Below are 14,986 nucleotides of genomic sequence, written 5' to 3'. Positions count from 1 at the left end.
ACATCTACAATCAGACAGCAATATACTGTATAACAATACATACACTACTATAATTTTCAGAACAGCTTGTCTAAAACAAGCTCATTATGTATATATTTTTCTATGGATGTTAAGCTCTACATTGCTTGTTATCGCACATACATGTTCAAGACAAGTGCAAATCCCAAGAAGTTATGAGAGATGGAGTTTGACATAGTCACATGTAGACCAGAACAGAACAGTATCTTGTTTCTTCTGACTTCTCCTGGTTCTCAGAAGACAAATTTTTCACAGGAATGCAATTAGATTTTCCAGGTGCATATTGGTACATCAAGTAAAGTCCATTGGAGGTCTCTTGTGACACAATGAGTTTGTCTAATGATGATGCCTTTTTTCCCAGAAGACATTTTAACTCGAGGGAAAAGCACATGTGTAAGTAATACCAGTAACAATGTCTCTGTATTCCAACAGTGAGCAGTGGCACCCACAATACCAAACTCCTGAACCTGAATCAGCCAAACAAATTAATCTAATTATTTACATCTGAGCATTTCCTACTGTGGTGTGTCAAAATGTCCTCTGAGAAAAATAACTATTATATTGTGTATATTATCTATACAAAAAACACATTCATCAAATACATGCATGCATTATAAAAAACAAGGAGTCACAAAACAAGTTATTTTAACAATAGACATCTGTTTATTGGTTCCCAGGATTCTTGAAGGAAGTTGAGCATACAACGCTCAAATAAAAGAGAAAAGAAGCATGACAGTCGAAATTTCAGACATCATAGCCAATGATGCCTCCTTTACCGATGCACTCTCCAATGTAAAACCACATCAACACTTCAGTGGCCACCAGTCCATTCCTTACAGCATCCTGTGAGGAAACAAAATGTTTAATTAGATTTTCTTATGCAGAAATTCATAAAGTAAAATCAGATATTAGCCACCACTGAAAAACTTGTCATGTCAATGTCATAGTTTTCTTTGAGAATTGCTTAATCATGTTTTGATTTTGTACAGCACAGACTAACAATGACAAGAGAATAATACAATAACTTTTGCCAGGCTCCAAAATTAAAAAATATTACGGTAAGACATGTTTCATGTCTTTCATTTTTTACAAAATAATGATTTAGTTGTGTTAATAAAAAGGGTACATAAATTACCAAAATTCCTCAATCACTGACAATGATAATTCCCACTTGGGTACAGGACATGGTCCATTGTGTACACCCACAAGTGTTTTATTGACTGTTTAAATTACTATTCAAAGAAAAAAATTGGAAGATTTTTATAAGTCAGTTCACGATAATTTCCTAATTGCAGCGGATTTGCCCAAATTTTGTGAGGCGTACTGCTGACTCTTGGCCTCAACTATCCATAAACTACTAAGAGAAAACATTTTCTAACATAGCTCAATAAATAAAGCTGTTCTCAGTAAGGTCTTAAAAAACACACTATTAACAACGTCTTTTTTTTTGTTCTCCGCTGTCTCAAGGTTTACCAACTAAAAAAAAAAAAGCAAATAAAATTAAAACAATTTGCTTGTCAAACCTTTATGTGAGTGTAGTCTGTCCACTAAACCTACAACAGTCTAGTGTGTCCATCAGACAAATTAATAGTATTTTTGATACACATCGACACATAATTAATATATCTTTACCAAGTATTTTAGTATTAATAGTACTTTTTTTGTTCTCCGCTGTCTCAAGGTTTACCAACTAAAAAAAAGCAAATAAAATTAAAACAATTTGCTTGTCAAACCTTTATGTGAGTGTAGTCTGTCCACTAAACCTACAACAGTCTAGTGTGTCCATCAGACAAATTAATAGTATTTTTGATATTACATTTACATTTACATTACAGTCATTTAGCAGACGCTTTTATACACATCGACACATAATTAATATATCTTTACCAAGTATTTTAGTATTAATAGTATTTTTTTTGTTCTCCGCTGTCTCAAGGTTTACCAACTAAAAAAAAAAGCAAATAAAATTAAAACAATTTGCTTGTCAAACCTTTATGTGAATGTAGTCTGTCCACTAAACCTACAACAGTCTAGTGTGACTGTTGTAGGTTTAATAGTATTTTTGATACACATCGACACATAATTAATACATCTTTACCAATCTCTTTAAAAACACTTGCACACAAATCAAGGGCTACCTGAACATAACAGACTCACCTTCACTGTGAGTTGACCGAGACGTCCTGACTGGAAACTCTTGACGAGGTTTGTGGCCCCCTCGATGGCCTTGGGGATCTCAGCAGGGGAAGGTGGGACAAGCTCAACACGGGCATAGTACCAGAAGGTCGCTAGCCGAGGTTTTGAGTAGGTGACAGCGGCTACGGGGGAGGAAACAGCGCATTATTAGTCTGGTGCAACCTTCTTACTCTGCGGCTACAGCTACATGCTAGCATTAGCCACTTAGCAAGCTAATGCTGAAGGGTGTAAACAATGCTAATCACCTGTGCTAGCTAGCTAAAACTATTTAGTAAGACAAAGGAAAGCAACATAACATCTAATTTCAGTGTTTCTGCTACTTAACGATATATCCCCTTCATACACGTACTGGCTAAGTCTCAGTGCGACTAGCCTAGCTAACGTTACTTCTGCTCAATAAAGATTATACTGCCTACTATTCAGTCCCCATTGTTATTAAATACTTGCTAAAATGAATAACACAATAAATGAACTTACCGCCGAGCAGGGTGGGTACTTTAGCGACCAGTTTCTGCACTGCCTGAGCCATGTTGAAGCGTTTGTCAATGCTATCCAGACGAATGTCACCTCCAGACGAAGGACCCCTGTTTAGCTGCCCGCACAGCTGCCTGCGCAGAAAAAGCGCCTGCGTCTCTATAATTAGGATTTGCACGCATGTCTATGGGGTCGCATTATAAATTCCACGTTGTAATGGCCGAAAGTAACATTTGAACGGTTCCAGAATGTCAAGATAATTAGATTCTCACTTTCCCTGCAGTGTTTAACCTTATAAATAAGTTCATTAGCGCATTAGAGTGACGTCATTCTTGTCAACCTTTCAAGGCCACATGACTGAGACATCTGTTATTTGCTGTTAGCTTTACATTACATTACATTACATTACAGAAGTTTAGGCAGGGTGGAATTGTTCAGGGAGATGTTAACAATTAGTAGGTCTGTATTGGCAAGCTCTTAGCCATAAGTTAGCTGGAACATTACATTACATTACATTACATTACATTACAGTACAGTCATTTAGCAGACGCTTTTATCCAAAGCGACTTACAGGAAGTGTATTCAACATAGGTATTCAAGAGAACTACTAGTCACCAGAAGTCATAAGTGCATCTCCTTTCTTAAACAAGCATCTTAAAGCATAAACCAGAGCAAAAGTATAGTGCAGAGGCAGATTACTATGAGAACAATAATTGCAACAGACTAATCCGAATACAATAAGTGCTACAAACTACTACGAATAGGATAAGTGCAGTAAACAAATACGAATTCAATAAGTGCAGCGAACTGATACGAATACAGTAAGTGCAACAACTAATACGAGTGCAATAAGTGCTACGAGGAAGGCTCAGGGTAGTACTTCTTGAGTACTTTCATCCTCAATAAACAAACAGACTGCAAGGTTTTTATATATAATGTTTTATGCTTAATACTGTACATAAAACACACACACTCTTACAACCCCTTCATTCCAACGACTACAATACAATTTACACTTTTATATAACACAAGCGCAGTACCAGTTTTTATTTTCATTTGTCCCCAATACTTTAAATTACTGCTGATCAAAGGGATAGCTTTTTAGATTTACAAAGGTGTTTTATAATTTCACCTAGCCACTTGTTTCAATTCATATTCGTACGATAAGAAATATAGTATAGATTAATGTCCTTTAAGACACAGAGCATTTTATTTATTCTGTATTTCTTCTGATTATAAGATCAAATGTGGCAATTGTTGGCTAAATGTTTTTCATCACTGAATGTATATATATTATACAAATAAATTTTCATATCATACACAAATACACATTATAACATTTCTTCAACTGATGCCATTGCAGTTTCATTTAGCTTATAATATCTGTTTCATCTTTTGGATTCCATTGTAAAACCTAATTAGATTAAGGCAATCTTGACCAATCTAATAATAATAATAATAATAATAATAATAACGTGTTTTTTTGAATCACTCAGTTTGAATTGTCTTCATTAGATATATGTGACTGTTGATTGTCTTCAGAATGTCTTTGACGCTCACAAAGATGTTATCTCATAATTGTCTTCCTCCTGCTGAGATACAAACAAGAACAGATATATATTAGGCTGTGGACACTGATTAACGTGTAAAAACATTATGTGGTAGCATAACATCTTTTTAAAGTTGTTTACCTCACTGTCACTGATATCTCTAGTAGGTGTTTCAGTCTGCTTCAGCTGGCTGTAGCCAGACTTCTCCATGACTAGTAAGGAAAGAAAATGTCCTCCTTTCTTCACAAGCATAATCACATCCTCCAGATACTTCTCCTCCACATTTTGTCCATTGACTTCCATCACCACATCACCCTCAAGTAATCCTGCACTTTGCCCAGAGCCTCCAAAAGCCACCTACAGGGGAAGATCAAGCAAAATCTAAAACCACATTTGACCATCAATAATAATATCATGGCCTGCTCTCTACTGGTTCCTTTTTGCCCCCGTAACAAGGTAATATTGTAATTCATCCCCACCTGGCTGACGAAGGTCCCAGGACCCTCTGGGAAACATCCCAGGTTAAAGCCAAACCCCAACGGGCCCTTTTGGATAGAACAATGTCTGGGCTTGCACAAGCCGTCTTCTTCCTTTTGTGGTGACAGCTCTGCTGCAGAGGCTGATATGCTGCTCTCCTTTTCTCTCTCAACAGCACCATCCTCACTGAAGAGAAGAGGTGACAGACCCAACTGCAAAATAAAGCAAAGAAATAATAAGCACTGATCTTTTATCTGAATGTTAATCATGCTCAGCTATGGTTTCCAATCATTTTGAATTTATTTATTTTGGAAAACACACATATCCGGTAAGTGATGCCCACCTGGGTGTAAAACTCTAGCCCCTGGAGAGTGATGGTGGTGAGGGAGACCTGTTGTCCACTCAGCCTCACTCTGTCCACAATCTCATCATGCATCAGTGACTCCACTGACTCCCCATTGACCTCCAGCAGCAGCTCTCCATCCTGCATACCTGACCTCTCTGCTGGACTGCCACTCTCCATCTCACGCAGCACATGAACTGTTATTCAAAATATGCACAGATATTTAAGTCGACCTGAGTCTAGAAAGCCTTTTATTGACATTTACACTCTTTTCGTCCTCTCACATGTGCGTCCTGATGGTGCCTTCTCCAGCCGAAGGAGGAAGCCGTACCCCTCAGGCCTGGAGCCCAGGTGCAGTTTTCTGGCCCTGTAAGGCAGGTTGTGTGGAACCGCCATGGTGGGCAGGATGGACATCCTCTGTCGCATGTAGTTCTTCTCACTCTCACAGTCGATCACTAAGATGGTGATGTGATCGCCACATTTTTTCATCTACAGAAGAACGTTATTTATGACTGCTAGACAATGCTGGGCATAAAGGCTTTTGTCTTGTTATTGTAAACACGAAAACAAAGTCATGACAGCAAAAGAAATTACAGCAAAACAGTTTTTTTTACTTTATTTAAATGTTGATTTAAAAAAAAAAAAAAGGCTGACTTCGTACCATCCTGCTGAGTGCAGAGTGTGTGAGGTCAGACACCGTTGCTCCGTCCATCCACACCAGCCGATCTCCCTTACACACCCCTGCCTTTTCAGCTGCACCTCCTGGGACCAGGCTCACAGAGAAGCAGCCTTTCTCTCCTACAGAGCACAAACAGGTGGAGCAGGTGAATAACGCACTCCCTTCTGATAGACTTCTAATCTCGGAACCTTGGACTTGTTTAGATTACCAGGGGTGGTGTTACCTTCCACAGGCGTGAAGTTGATGCCCAGGCCTGAGGTGGGATCCCTGGTGATGTGGCAGAGTCTGGGTGGTTTGCAGCCTTCCCCCTTGTGAGCTCCGCCGAGACCTCGGAGGTCTAGACCCTTGGACACAGCCTGCTCATACTCCTCCCCATTCAACACTAAGAAACATAACTGCTGTCCACTTAGCTTTATTTTCCTAGTCACCTGATTCATAAAAAGAAGAAAAAGCTCAAGTTAGAATCAGCCCCTCCGTCAGTTTGATAATAAAGGAAGCTAATCTTACCTCAGGGTGAGGGACATCGTCAACATAGCTGTTGTTGACTCTCAGAAGCCTGTCTCCATCTTGAAGGCCGCTGCACCCAGCCACCCCTCCTGTCACTACATTTCTGATTATGTGACCCTGGCGTCCCCTCTCCACCCGCAGATGGAAGCCATAGGACTCCCTTTCCTCTTGTTTAAGAACACACAGACGCGGGCTGGGTGCCCACACAGAGTCTGAGCCAGGAAGAGACAGAGAAGTGTCGTCAGAGCAGAGTTTCCTATCGGTCTGGTAGACAGAAGATATTTAGAAATGTGTCTACCTGCGTCTTCTGTGGAGACCATCACTGGGTTGTCTATTCCCTCTTTAGGATTAAATGTAAATTTACTGCAAAAGGAGAAGTTAGAGACATTTCACTTAAGTTTTAGTCGCAAACAAATGACTATTAAATGTGATAATTTTGTAGGTATAGGAAAAAAGAAAATTAAGGACACTGTTTTCCTTTTGTTTATGACCCTCTTAACTCATCAATTAAATCATTTCGGAAAAAAAAAAGCCTGATTTTTATTTCTAAATTTCAATGAACGTATTCAATCAATTGCATAAATTACAAATAAATTACATTTACTTTGCATATAGCTCAACCTGTTATCATCACTACACCCATACCATGTATCTGTGAACAGCAGGCCTTATCTTGGCCCCAAAGTCTTAAAGATTACTACGTTCCAAAAGTCATCATACCGAGCCAAGTCGATTTTCAAAACATACGTCGAGGTGTATATACTTAATATTAGTGTGATAGTCTTTGGGGAGACATGAATTTGTAATTCTGTTTTTCAGGGTAAATGTCCAACTCTGTGCTCAGTGCTGTGCCTGATCATCTTAACATTATTCTTTACTAGCAGTGTAGTGTTCATGTTTAAGTTTGAACTGACACTGAAATAATAAGGGAATCTCAAAATGTATACACACTGACACAAAAAATTAGATGACAAGAAGACTTACTCTGTCAACCCTGTGCTTTCCACCAAACCTTGAAAAACAGATATCACATGGAATTAAAAACTGTAGCAGCACAATATTCAGGTCATAAAATTCAATATTCACACATTTCTTTATTTACCATATTTACCAAAATATTGCTACTCATACCACAGACCCCAGATCAAATGTTTTCCAGCATGGCAACACTTATAAGACATGATAATTAACTGTCAATCACATGATGGTATATTAATCTGAACTTACAGCTCTGTGAACGTCTGCGCGGCTCTTTCCACTAAACTGTAAAGCATCTGCTTAACAGTAAGATTTGCGTTTGAGCCTCGGATGACGTAGCTGCTGACTTTAACTATCAGGGAAGGCGCCATAGAACTAGATATGACTTTATGACGTTATTATCTTTGGTCTTTGGCCTCTCTCAAAGGGGAGGGAATCGAAGAACATTAAAACAATGCAAATGTCCAATGAATATGTGACAGATAAATAATCAAAACTTGGTAAGACCTGTTGTCAGCCAGCATTTTTACATAAGTGGATTATGCATCAGGAAAATTTTGATTATATAAGTTTGTTACAAAAAAAATACTTTGGCCCCCAAAAACAATGGTTTCAAAAATAAATAAATGGCTATGACTGGCACAATTATTGAACAATTTATTCATCAATTTTCTCTCTTCTTTTCTTATATCCAGGAGGTGTGCCGCAGGGATAAATGTTAGGCCCAGTCCTGTTAACAATTTATTTAATGTTGTTTCTCTTCTGTGTCTCAATGTAAAATTCACATTTACACAGAAGTTTTAGTTTTATACTGGTTTTTTTCTGTTTCTGTTTAATTAACCATAGACAAATTGCAACTCTCCTTTAATGCCCTGCAAGATGCACTTTTTAATACTAAATTAATGAGAATAAAACAAAATTCTTGCTGTTCTCCGGATGCAAATTATATAGTTTACAATAATATGTATGTATTTCCACTCTAACTATTTCAAATTGAGAGAGTCATAGAAAACAAATATGTTGGCATTTGAGAAATAAAAAAAAAATATCATTAAAATATCATGTAGAAAAAGTTGTTGATGAACTTATTAAAGCATAGCTTGTTGTACAGAAACAGAAGCTGGAGAGAGAGGGCAACTTTGCTCCCAGACCTGTATACGTGGATGTCAACATGCAGCTGCCTCCACCCTGAGGCCAGGTTCATTACTGGTGATCATTATAACACTCACTGCAATCTATATGGTAGTGCTGGTCGACTTTCCCTGTCTGAGAGAAGTAACAACTAGTGGCACTTGAATTTGCTAATTTTTACTCATCTCCCCATAGTGGCTGTCAGCAGGAGTACAGCTGACGCACTGAACCGCCACTGTCCTCACACTGCTTATCTGTTTGGCTCATCGTGTCAGTGACACTGAGTCCTTGTTGCTCTGACACAACATAGAAACAAACTGATATGATAATGTAACACAATTAGTAACTCTTTGCTCCATCTCTCACATCACATAGAAGTAGCTGAATATCTCATACCACACACAGCTAATGCAGCTAATGGGTCACTGTTTGCTTTCCCCAACCATAAACCTTCTTTTTAATGTCCTTAAGCATAGTGGTCCTCTTTATAAACACAAAAACAAGCTGCTGAAGCTTGATGAGATGTGAGTTTTGAGATGTTATTGATGATCACAATTAGAAATATCCTTTTTCCCCCCTATAAAGCACTATTCCAACAGATATATTACATTTTTCAGCAAGTCAAGGTTTGAAAATCAAGTGTTCTATTTAAAATCTGTATTTCATCAGACATACAGTATATTCAGTGGTTGGTTACACTGTTCTCAGTTTGATCCTAAATGCAGCACAGTCAAATATCAAGATAGCAAATGCATGAGGAGAAAATCAAGAGGGAGAAACATGTACGCAAGATGAAATGTATGGACAAAAAGGAAAACATAGGAGAGAAAGCTCACATGAGAAAGCTGAAAAACAAAGGTTACGAAATGTCGAAAGGTTTTCGGTATATTACCTGAACTTGATCTCATGTTGTGTTTCTTTCCCATTTGGTCAGCAGTCTCCCACACAGAGGGATGGAACAGAGGGAGTGCTGTATGTCCAAACATTTATTTTGACACAGAGAGACTCCTCCCTTTAAAGAAAAACCAGGCTTAATGTTTAACCTGTGTGTGAAATTTTGAGCACACATACTTATATGTAAGGTCTGATTCGCATTGTACTGTGGATTGCAAGTACAATACACATAACAAGGTCGTTCCCTACTGTTCTGTTCTTGTTACTCTGTAAAAGTTAGAGCAATCTGCGAATTGTGCGTACTAAATCTGTGCCATGTTCCCATGAGAATTACATGCAGGACTGACTGCCGGTGTCAAGGCCAGAGCTTGGTAAAAAGCACAAACAGACCAACAAGCCAATAAAAATAACAGAGGAGTGATTTACAGGTTGGTCGGTGCAGCAGAAGGAATAGTGCTGATGAACATGGTGAGCATGACTAAGAACTGAGTGACTGGAAACACAGAGAAAAGGAGGGTGATGAGAAATCAAACATTATTCTTGGTCATATCTATTTCCCTTGAAGGGTTCCAGGAACCCATCCAACACTTAGAGACAGATTCTCTAAGAGACTTAGAGAGTTTATTGTGAGGCCTTTTTAAGAGAAAGTGTAAAAGACAGTCAGCATTCAACAGCTGGCCCTCACATTTCTCTGGATAAAGAGGAGATACAAGGCCAAAGTGATGACATCCGGTATTTTTAATGTTCATATGCGCTCCAGATTTCATAAATGACAATGAGTGTTGAACAGCCTGTTTTAAACATGCAAATCTAAAAATATGCTCCAGATTGTAGTCCTTACTTCAGACCAATACGAGTTGTATTGACTAACAATGATCAGTAGAGATTTGTGAGGGGGAGAATGCTGCAATTCAGGGTGAACTTGTAAAGGGGTCAAACTAGCATTGCCACCTTTGAGCATGGCAAGAATTCAGATGCTGTTAGAGAAGTACTGCTTACATGGATTTTGTCACAAAAGTCAAAGAAGTTGTAGAGAAGCTTGCTGGTAGAAGTGCTACCCCCTGTGAGTGAACGGTCATGGAGGCCCAGCAGGTGGCACTGCAGCATCACCTGAATACTCTACTGCCAGAATATGACATTACTCTGTGTACTAATACTACTACGAGTAATGAACATGAATTGATAGGGGACTTCAACTGTCCCCAATTAAATTCCACCAAAGCATACAGTTCTCATGATATGTCACTTATTTTTTGATGCAACACAAAAAATGAAAGGGCCAGTGTGTGTGTGTGTGTGTGTGTGTGTGTGTGTGTGTGTGTGTGTGTGAATAGAACTATGTTTTTATTAGTGTATAATCACCCAATATTAAGACTCATTGTGTTTGCGTCAGCTTCAAATAAGCCCTTTATATCTACATAGAGAATGGGTCCTCTTCCCAGAATCTGCCATGTTGCACTGCCATGTTTTACAGTAGCCGAGAATGGACAAATACTGGCTCTAGGGAGAGCCTTTCATGTTTTTGCGTTACCTAAAGGCCATCATAGGTTCTCTGACACACTTGGGAAGGGAGGAGAGAGAGGAGAGGTGTTCAGTTTGTTGTGCAACCAGACCACGAGATGAGACTAAATCCCACACACTGCTGGTTTAAAACAGTGTTTAAACCAATGATGTCTAAATGAGGCCTCGGTCAACTAGATGGCAACAAATTCCAAATTCAATGTGTATGCACTGAAAACAGTTAGACCATTTTCATTGAAATAACACATTAGTGCAATTACAAATGTGACAAATGATCTCTAGTGCAAGTTCAGTTACTCTCGTATGCTTAGTCTCGTAGTTTATTTCTCATACATCTGTCATTTTCTCCTCATGCATGCTGACTCATAATATCCTTGCTGTCATTGTTCGGGGGTGTCAATAATGATATCAGCTGTTTAGATCAGCCGGTCTCTATCCAATAGCACATCGTTAGCCTATCATCTTGCTGCTGTTTCTTTAAATATGACTGTCTCTCTACCTTCAGTATGTTCATGCTGCTGCTACGTGCCCCTCCACCTCCCCATCTCCGCCCAATCTTCGCAGATTCATCAGCTTCATCAGCTTCATCAACTCATCATTCTATCAGCCTCATCAGCCACCACCAGTGTCTGGACTCCCCGGGGGGGATTTATCTTGCCGCTGCTCAGGGCCGACACCCCTCGATAACAAATCTCCCCGTAGAGTCCAAGCGCCAAAGACTCTGTCAAGACTTTATCATCACATATCATCTGTTAATAATAAACGATTATCTTTTCCTCATTTGAATGGTCTCTCCTGATTGAATTGTATTTGTTGTTACTTGGTCATATTCTAGTGTTTGTGACAAGCAAAGTCAAACCCTAAAATGATGTGCTACTTTGGAGAGAACAAATGTGAACTCTCTATTATAGGTTTTGAATCGTGGCATTCAGTACAATGAGGGAACCTGCCTCATACAAACATTTAATTAAAGTGCAAAGACAGCAACAGGTCCAAACACAGCTCACCATCCAGATCTTAAATTAAACTGATTTCATTGGTCTGTCCTCAGACTGGTATTTGTGGCCAGTGACAAACTATTCTTCCTCTTGCTTGCAAGGTGCAAAGGCCCACGCACAGTCAATTAGTAACTTCCCCTTCACTGACGTCCAAAGGTTAGGCTCCAATATACTATGAGTTTGTGAAAATGGAGGTGCAAGCATTTGGCATGTGTGTGTTATGGTTCAACTTAGACAGATGAAATATTTACAAGTTTACAAGAGTGGTGATATAACCATCCCCATGTGACAATGAAAGAGAGAGAATCTGATTGAACTTGAAGCTGCTAAATGACAGACAGAAAGAGAGAATTAAAAAACAGACACTGTATGTTTTCTACAGTATGTTTGTGTTATAACCTCTCCCTGCTGAAATTGGAGCGGGGAGAATGAGAGAGGAAAAGAGAGAGAGGGAGAGAGAGAGAGAGAGAGAGAGAGAAAAAGAGTGAGAGAAACCAATAGGCTTCTAAGGGATTTTTCCACCCTGGTTCCGGATCCATGTGTCAGTCCCGCTCAGTCATCCCTGATGGGATCCTCCCAGCCACAGGAAGACACAGAGCTCCCATCTGTGCCTAAATCCTTGCCAAAGCACTGGAGTGTACTAACGGTCAGAAATCTGTAAAGGAGACAGTTACCTTTTTGTGAGCATGACCCGGTTTGCTGCACATATCTCAAGTCGGAGCATGGCTGCTCCTTTGTTGGCCTCACTTGACTCCTCGGTGAGCTGCAGGAGATGAGATACCTTAAAAAGAGATAGTGACATCTTATTAGAGAGTCTGAAGACAGTGGCAACGGCTGCAGAACCACCAGCTCTGCCCTTTCTTTTGCATGGAGCCTGGGGCTACACTCAGCATCAGCGGGCCTGTGTGCCATCCTTGCAGAGAGTCCAAAGGCCACTCTAACACACATGGCTTCTCTGTTAGTGTCTGAGTCTTGCGTTTCCTCGGCCTCTGAATCCATAGCAACAGCAGCGTGAATGGTCTATTCAGGACGGCCTCTACTGCACCCTCTGCCTCTGAGACTATACGCAGACAAAATGCATAGCTGGTTTGGTCCAGGTTTTTTAGACTTGGTCCCAGGTGGGAAACAACACTCGTCGGTTCAATCTCAGGAAAAGAAGAATAGGAAAACTGCTGTTTATGCTCCATGCAATCCTCTGTTGTCTGAACAGTGACTTGTCTCCTCTTCTAATTATTATTATTATTATTATTATTATTATCATTATCATATCTTCAACACAAATATGACGATGCAGGTTGCTGATGTTATGCTGTTCATTCTGTACACATGACATCTATTGCATTCTGTCCATCCTGGGAGAAGGATCCCTCCTCTGTCGTTCTCCCAGAGGTTTCTTCCTTTTTTCTCCCTGTTAAAGGGGTTTTTAGGGGAGTTTTTCCTGTGCCGATGTGAGGGAAGGACAGAGGATGTCGCATGTGCACAGATTGTAAAGCCCTCTGAGGCAAATTTGTAATTTGTGATTCTGGGCTATACAAAATAAACTGAATTGAATTGAATTGATGCAGGAATTCCTTCTTGAACATTGTGGTGAAATGATATATCCCACCCCCAACACTTCCCCTCAACATTTGATTGTGAAATGTTTCGGCCTGTTTTAGTTTTCTTCTTCTTCTGTTTTTCTGAGTAGTTTTGTCCAGGGGGTCATTCTGGATGGATCACAACCCAGATGTTGTTTGGTAGGACACTGATGCTATTGGGACAATACATTATTATCACAAGACAGAAAACTGAAAAAGGGAATTTCAACATCACTTCTAGCTCAATCTAATAACATTCTGTGTATGTTATTAAAACTAACTTTATTTGTTGTCTGTTAATTAATCTGCAATGAAATTGTCTGGATGCACAGCACGGACACTGGTCATTTGGAAAAGCAGCTGGTGTGAATGAGTCCTGATGTTCACACTTCTCCATCAATTAAAATGTTTTTGTTACATTTTTAATACATTTAGAGCGTTTACAACTGATACACATGTTCATGTCATTTATCTTAAAAAAAACTTTGAACAATTCACAGTGTCCGCACTGCTTGCAGTAGATTTTTGCCACTGCTTATTTGGCTAGCCTCTCTATACCAATGTTTTTTTAACTATTACTCTATACAATGTATCTACATCATAGTGGCCTTGCAAAGAAAAGTACTGCATTCGCCAGGCATTATAACATGTGATTGACAAATGCCATGTACTCATTGTCTTCAGAAGCCATAATTGCTGGCTCAGCATTATGACATCTCTGATAAAAGGTCAGCCTGTTTGAGGAACGGTTTTCCCAGCATTCAGCTTTACATTGAGCAATAAAGTTACATCCTCTGCCAACAGAAATTGTGGATGTAAAAAAGGGAAATGATCACTTGGGTGCACACTCCACCCAACAGATATTGCATGATTCTGACCAAAACACGCTCTACTGTATTAATAAATGACAATTTAGTTATCAAAATATGATGTATAATAGCAATATATGATGGCTACGTCATCATATATTGCTTTGCTTGCAGATTTTAGCGTAAGAGTTGGTGTTGGAAAGCTGTGTCAGTAAGAATCTGTCAACTTATCTACCTGTGTCACGAAAACAGTTGTGATAAATGCTACAGTGTTTGTTGAAGGACATTACAACACACATACTGCATAGACACATTTATTTAAAAATTGTTTGTTGCCAACATGTTTGTCCAGACCATCAGCCTTGACGAAAATGAATTCCTTTAAAGTAAATTGTCTAACATAAGGCTGAAAGGTGATTTATGATCATATGATCATGGAAGATGTGAAGCATGCTGACTTTGAGCATATGAAAACTAATTTAAATCCAATTATATGGTTATTGAGAACAAGATAAAGTTGAATGTCTGGCTTGAGTTCAGAGCGTTCTGATTGGCTGAGAGGAACAAGTGTACAACACGTAGTCCTGACGTTAATTTACAAAGACGAATGATGTGGCAAAAATCAAAGGGCGAATAGAAAGAAGTAGTTCCAGTTTAACATGTATTTGTGTATGTCTAGGTCTTGTGTAGCTGTTTGGTAATTCATAGAAAACATTTTATACATTGAATCTTTCAAAATATACAAATAAAAAAGTGATTATATACGCAGTCACACTTTTAAAAAAAAGTGTGACTGCGTATCCATCCGCCGCATTGAGTGGACTTCCATTTCCG

The 14,986-nt window shown here is 39.1% G+C and overlaps 2 protein-coding genes across 2 annotated transcripts; both read right to left on the bottom strand.

Annotated features, from left to right (window-relative positions):
- Positions 1-658: 658 nt before the first annotated feature.
- On the bottom strand, positions 659-2,817 carry atp5l (ATP synthase, H+ transporting, mitochondrial F0 complex, subunit g). The gene is made up of 3 exons (XM_054625367.1): positions 2,692-2,817; positions 2,176-2,336; positions 659-861 (listed from the first exon to the last, which is right to left on the bottom strand). The coding sequence occupies exons 1-3, from the start codon at positions 2,741-2,743 to the stop codon at positions 763-765; spliced, it is 312 nt and encodes a 103-aa protein (XP_054481342.1). The 5' UTR covers positions 2,744-2,817; the 3' UTR covers positions 659-762.
- An 804-nt stretch (positions 2,818-3,621) lies between these two features.
- nherf4b (NHERF family PDZ scaffold protein 4b) lies at positions 3,622-9,321 on the bottom strand. The gene is made up of 11 exons (XM_054626061.1): positions 9,246-9,321; positions 7,229-7,256; positions 6,543-6,607; positions 6,245-6,456; positions 5,961-6,165; positions 5,720-5,856; positions 5,343-5,547; positions 5,059-5,255; positions 4,718-4,927; positions 4,380-4,595; positions 3,622-4,277 (listed from the first exon to the last, which is right to left on the bottom strand). The coding sequence occupies exons 1-11, from the start codon at positions 9,277-9,279 to the stop codon at positions 4,245-4,247; spliced, it is 1,542 nt and encodes a 513-aa protein (XP_054482036.1). The 5' UTR covers positions 9,280-9,321; the 3' UTR covers positions 3,622-4,244.
- Between the last annotated feature and the right edge of the window lie 5,665 nt (positions 9,322-14,986).

Source organism: Anoplopoma fimbria, chromosome 24 (assembly GCF_027596085.1).
Source record: "Anoplopoma fimbria isolate UVic2021 breed Golden Eagle Sablefish chromosome 24, Afim_UVic_2022, whole genome shotgun sequence".
Classification (NCBI taxonomy): domain Eukaryota; kingdom Metazoa; phylum Chordata; class Actinopteri; order Perciformes; family Anoplopomatidae; genus Anoplopoma; species Anoplopoma fimbria.
This window is presented reverse-complemented; position numbering and strand designations above follow the sequence as displayed.